The sequence below is a fragment of the Nanorana parkeri genome, unplaced genomic scaffold (assembly GCF_000935625.1).
Source record: "Nanorana parkeri isolate BGI_ZX_2015 unplaced genomic scaffold, ASM93562v1 scaffold378, whole genome shotgun sequence".
Classification (NCBI taxonomy): Eukaryota; Metazoa; Chordata; class Amphibia; order Anura; family Dicroglossidae; genus Nanorana; species Nanorana parkeri.
The window spans coordinates 42,116-47,578 of record NW_017306646.1 but is presented as its reverse complement, the minus strand read 5'-3'; the positions used below and the strand labels follow the sequence as shown (position 1 = coordinate 47,578).

The 5,463-nt window shown below is 37.6% G+C and overlaps 1 protein-coding gene across 1 annotated transcript in view; it reads right to left on the bottom strand.

The window, feature by feature from the left end:
- Positions 1–799: 799 nt before the first annotated feature.
- Positions 800–5,463, bottom strand: part of LOC108789135 (dimethylaniline monooxygenase [N-oxide-forming] 2-like) — a 17,702-nt gene continuing 13,038 nt past the window's right edge. Inside the window, exons 8-9 of the mRNA XM_018559072.1 lie at positions 4,965–5,037; positions 800–1,173 (exon numbers count right to left, since the gene is read on the bottom strand). Of these exons, the coding sequence (XP_018414574.1) occupies positions 828–1,173; positions 4,965–5,037 (419 nt within the window). The 3' untranslated portion in view covers positions 800–827. The remainder of the gene's footprint in view (positions 1,174–4,964; positions 5,038–5,463) is intronic.

The following is a 5,463-nucleotide window of genomic DNA, read 5'->3' as shown; positions in this document are numbered from 1 at the left end:
TTGCAAGCCTCTGACAGCCACAGCTGTGACTGTCGGAAGCAAATGAATGATGGGATTCGTACTTTCACCACAGCTGGAGGAACGGAGTTTGCCTACAACTGTCCTAGAGCTTTCCCAGCAGTGTCATAACCAGTAATTGCCAGGAAAGGTAGTTGTGGAGTTGGCAGCTACATCATATACCAGTGCCATAGTGTCATATAGAGCTTCATTTTCATTACTGGAGCCTGTAGGCACATCATTTTTAAATTCCTTACGATAGATAGGCGGGCCTATCAAAACATGTTGGAAGGGACGCTGTGGAATTAAGTGTCCTTACCCACAGAGTGGTTTAAACTTAGAGCCTACCTGTCATTTTGCCATCGGCTGGGGCTTTGACAGTGTATTGTATTTGAACTTCTTTTCAGCATTACCGCCTTATTTTAATATCTTAGTCCTACAGGATATTAACATGCGCTTTTATCTATTGGATATACATGCTATTTAACCCAGCTAAAAGTGAAGAAGCCGGATAGATAACCATAATGAGGAATCTCCTCAGCTGAATCTTTAAGCTATACAGATTTAATCACGACTATTAATAAGCAGAGCTATTTTATGTTGTATCTCTGCCATTATGTAACTTACGGCATTTGCTGACTGATAGGTTGTTATTGATCCCTATACAAGATTAGTGGACATTGGACTTGTTCAGTTAAGATGCAGTGGGATATATTATTTTTATCCCGTAGAGTGTGCTGAATAAACCAGTTTGTGCATTTCCTATAATAAAACTGAATAAAAACCATTATAGTGCACATGCATTCTGAGTACAACAGTGGTAATGCATTTTAGTCTTTCAGCCAAACAGCTGCAACCAAGATCACAAAACAGAAAAACAATAGCATAAATGAAATCGGGGAAGATTTAGAATTCCTCTTTGGCACTCGTGTTCTTAGTGGCTTTTCAATGCGGTCCCACTGGGTAAGAATGGCTTCTCGAGCGCCATCCCACTTTGCTGGACCAATTAGACGGAAATGGTAAGAATTGAAGATTCCAAATACAAGTTTAATGGCCAAAACTGGATCGGTTAGGAATAGCTTCAATAGATTTGGCAATACGCCGATCTCTGAAGCAATATCTTCCAAGTACGTTATATAATTTATTCTTCGAAAATTATTTTCAGATGTTGCAAACCTTAATGGATAAAAGATGATTACTTTAAAATAGTTTCTTGTTAAAGACAGACTATATTTTGGCAAGTATGCAATTAACTTACTTAGTATACCTGTTTAGCTTCAGATCATTGATGCTCTCCAGGTTTTTGTCATAGAACATAGGATATGGTATGTAAATTATTTAGTAATGCTTAAAGTGTAGCTAAACCCAAAATCAAAAAAGGAACAAATTGCAGCTTACCAGGCCTTAGATGTGATGGCTGAATTTTTTTGCTTGTTTCATATTTTTCAACTTTATTTTCACCTACTAATCTTGCTAATAACATGCTTCCTGTCCTAGGGTCCTCCTCCTTCTAATGTATCTGTATCTATGGAGGAGCAGCATTGTCACCCTAGGCTACTCTCCTGATATGGACTGCAATCATGCCTTCCTCTCTTCATCTTCATGACATGGGGAATGGAGTAATTTGTAGTTTGTAGAAGATAGCTTGGAAAGAAAATTATACTATTTTTTACTTTAGTTTAGCTCACAGGAAGTGACAAGGGCACTGCTTTTCTGTCAAGATCAATAGGTGCATGCTACAAATGTTCTTAATGCAAGCAGCACATCTAAGGACTGGCAAGCTGAATATATAAATACTATGTAATAATAATAATAATATTACATTTTTGTTCTTGGATTTAGATATCTTTTAAAGTCTGACTTAGAGTGGCATTTTTTTAAACAGTCCCTTAAAGTAATTATAAAATAATGTATTTGTGTTTATTTGATTCCTATTCAAGAGAATTACTTTATATATAGTCAATATAGGCACAGAGGTAAATTTTTTTAACATTTTCTAATGGTGGTGTGCCTCGTGATTTTTTTCATGAAAAAAGTGTGCCTTTGCACAAAAAAGGTTGAAAAACACTGCCCTAGAAGATTAACTAATAAAACAAAGAGTTCTAGCAATATTCTCCCCTTCTTCTGCACTTTTTGGCCACTATATGTCCTCTGTTTTCTGGGTTGAATGACATCCCGTAAGTGTCATGGGCCTGCCCCCTCAGGTGGCATTGCCATTGTGCCCTGCACTTACAATGATTCAAGGAACAGCAATAACATTTTCAAGTCAATGATGCTCTCTGGATCATTAAGGACCACCTAGCACTTGAGAGGAAGAGAAAAGGACCCTATGTGTGATGTGACCTACCTAGAGGTAGGTCACGTCACATATAGGGTTTTATTTTAGTTAGGTAAGAAGAGGAAACAATTTAAAAATTATTTGTATTTCTTGTTCTATATCCTTATTGAAAAACACAAAGTATAACTTATACATAATGGGACAACATAGAGAACACATGGAGTTACAAAAAAGCAAATTGACTGACTATACTGTCATAATAGTTAATCGCTAAGAAAGTTGTCCATAGGTATAACAATAGATACCAGAAGGTAGAAATGGAGAACAAGAAAGAAAAAAAAAGGCGGGTTAAAAGGAAGATAGGGGTGTCATGCGGTAAACAAGGTCGTCAACTTTTGCCCAGAGAGGACCCAAGCCAGCTCACGGTACCAACAAAACGTCATCCAAACCAGATGGCAAGTATTTATCTATCCACAGTTAACATATTCTGGTGTATTTAGAAACTCTATCCAGGATGGTTACCTCCATTTTTTCATGAATCATGGCCTCAGTAAGTCTAGTTTTAGTTGAAATTAAGGCTAGGGGTCCACCAGGCTCTCACAATTGTTTGTTTAGCAGCTGTGATTACCTTCAAGAGCAGGGTGAATTGCGAGTTCGACACTTCTGGGGGCCGTTTATTCAGTAGAGCATAAGCAGGGTCAGGGGGAAAAGAATAGCCTAGCTTTTTGGACATTATACCAAATACAGCTGACCAGGTGAACTGGTAAAGCTAAACGTGAAAGTTTGCCATTTAATTTACAAAGTCATTAACAGCAGAAACTGGACAGAGACAACATGTCAAGACACAAAGCAACAGCAGCAGTACACCAACAAAGACAGGACAAGAATTATACAGCTTGACAAACAGAATGTGTATACAAGAAATAAAATTACAGACTGGGAACCTGGCCAGAAACTGTAAAAGAGAAACACAAAGTCCTTCTGGCAAACAAAGCAGATCTATGGTCAGGGAGATAGCAGAGAGAGAAAAGTAGAGCCACAGAAATAAAGGCAGAAACAATGCCACAAAGAGTAAATTTATTGTAGGCCATGTAATTGCAGTATAAGGAACAAAAAGCAAGCCTGCCAACAGGAGCTGGATAAGGAGGTTGGCCTATTTAGTTTTCTTTTTTACCTTTATTTTTGCCTGGTGATTCTGTCAGTCACACACTATGTTGCTTTCCTGATTTAGACTACAAACATCTCTTTCCCTACTTTTCTCCATGACATAGAGCAGAGTTGTTTTGTAGTTCGCAAAATATCGCAGATAACATTGTTTGAGATTTTAGTTCAAAGAACAGGAAATTACAAGGATACTTACTGGGTTATTCACAAAAGGGTGAAGAGTTTGGAGAAGGCAGGAGAAGTGAACAATCTAGGACAACATAGCTGATTTGGGAAACATTTCTAATTCAGCTCACTTTCCAGTTCAGCTATGTTGTCCTAGATTGTTCACTTCTCCTGCCTTCCCCAAACTCTTCACCCTTTTGTGAATAACCCTGTTAATTTCTAGTAGGATCAACTAGATTTTTTTTTTACTTTCAGGAAATACAATTAGTCTAAAAATAAACTAATGCAGTCACCACAACTAAAGACTGGTCAGCTGCAATATATTAATTTTTTGTTCTTGAATTTAGATATACTTTAAATATCAACACAGTTCAGGTGAAACACATGTAAGGACATGACAGATTTAAAGGCTGAGAGACACATATAGCAAGTGGTAGGGGAAAGGCAGGGGAAAATATTGATTTGAATCAGATGGGGAAAAAAAGGAAGATACACACAAATCTACAAGACGCAGTCTTCTTAATTTATTTAAAGCCCATTTGTGTAATAAACTATTTTTTTCTTAAAAATCTTGTTTTTTTACATATTTTGCCTGTTCCTTTAAATACCTTATTGTCTCAGTGGGAAAAAAAAATTTTGCCCTCAAACTCCAGTGCTCTATGTTGACAGAGATAAGTAAAAGCTAATCCTTCACCACAACTGTTTTCACACAGAATTGTAGTGAAGAGAGGCGGCTTGTCTGACCAGACCTGCTAGATTATGGAGTGTACTAGGTTAAAATCTGGTGCCTACTAGTCTGCAAAGCCACATTTAGAAAAGCTCTACAACTGCTAAAACAGAAATGTGGAAGTAGGAATATGAAAACAGAGATTGTTAGTACAATGACTTGATTAATATATCTTTCTGTTACTTCAATTCATCATAAAATTAGCAAGAAATTGAGAGAATTTCAGCCTGCTCAAAGAAACTGCAAATTATCAAGCTAACATTTTCATCTGGCTTTATTCACTAAGGTCAAGTAGTTTTCCATTATACTTAGTACTGCTGCTTCATGATGCTGCACAAAGGCTGACTTATTAAAGTAGTTGAGAATGTTTTGGCCAAAAATAGTGAAGATTAATGTAAATTATCTAATCATGTGCAGATGATATCAATAAACAGGTGTTTGCTTTTCACATGGTTGGATAATTGACAAAAGTCTTATCATTTTTGAGCAAGCCTTCTCAACTCGTTTAGTTAATCTGCCTCGACCTGTACCATCACCATTAGTGCCCTTACTAACTGACTTGCTGATGCTGCTCTAATACCCAAATCACTAATGTAGGAAGAAGCATGTACATTCATATGCTATGCATCTTACCATTTCTTTCGTAGTTTTTCATCCTTCAGCATTTCTTCCTTCATCCCCATTACATTTGGAAGTTTATGCAAGCCTATAAAATAATTCTACATTAACCACGGAATCAGTTAAATGCAATTTTTTTTTTAGATAAGATATGACCAGGTTGTGCCGGGTGTGCTTGGTCACAACCTTTTTACCCTGAGCCCAACACTGAATCCGCAGCAATGGCCCTGTGTTTTTAGTCACTGAGCCAGCGGAGAGATCACAAAGATCTCTCTGTGACCAGCTCAGCCAAAACAGTGGGTAGCAGCACTTGCCACTTACATTCCTCACATAACATTCCTCACATAACCTTAGTGCCTGGAAAGCTGCAAGGGAGCATGGCTGTGGCTTCCCATTCATTCAATCTTCCCATTCAATCAGGAAGCTGGGCGGGTGGTCACATGACCACCTGCTAGGCTCCCTGTTTCATTACTGCACCGCTGCTGGAAGAGGTATATATATATATATATATATT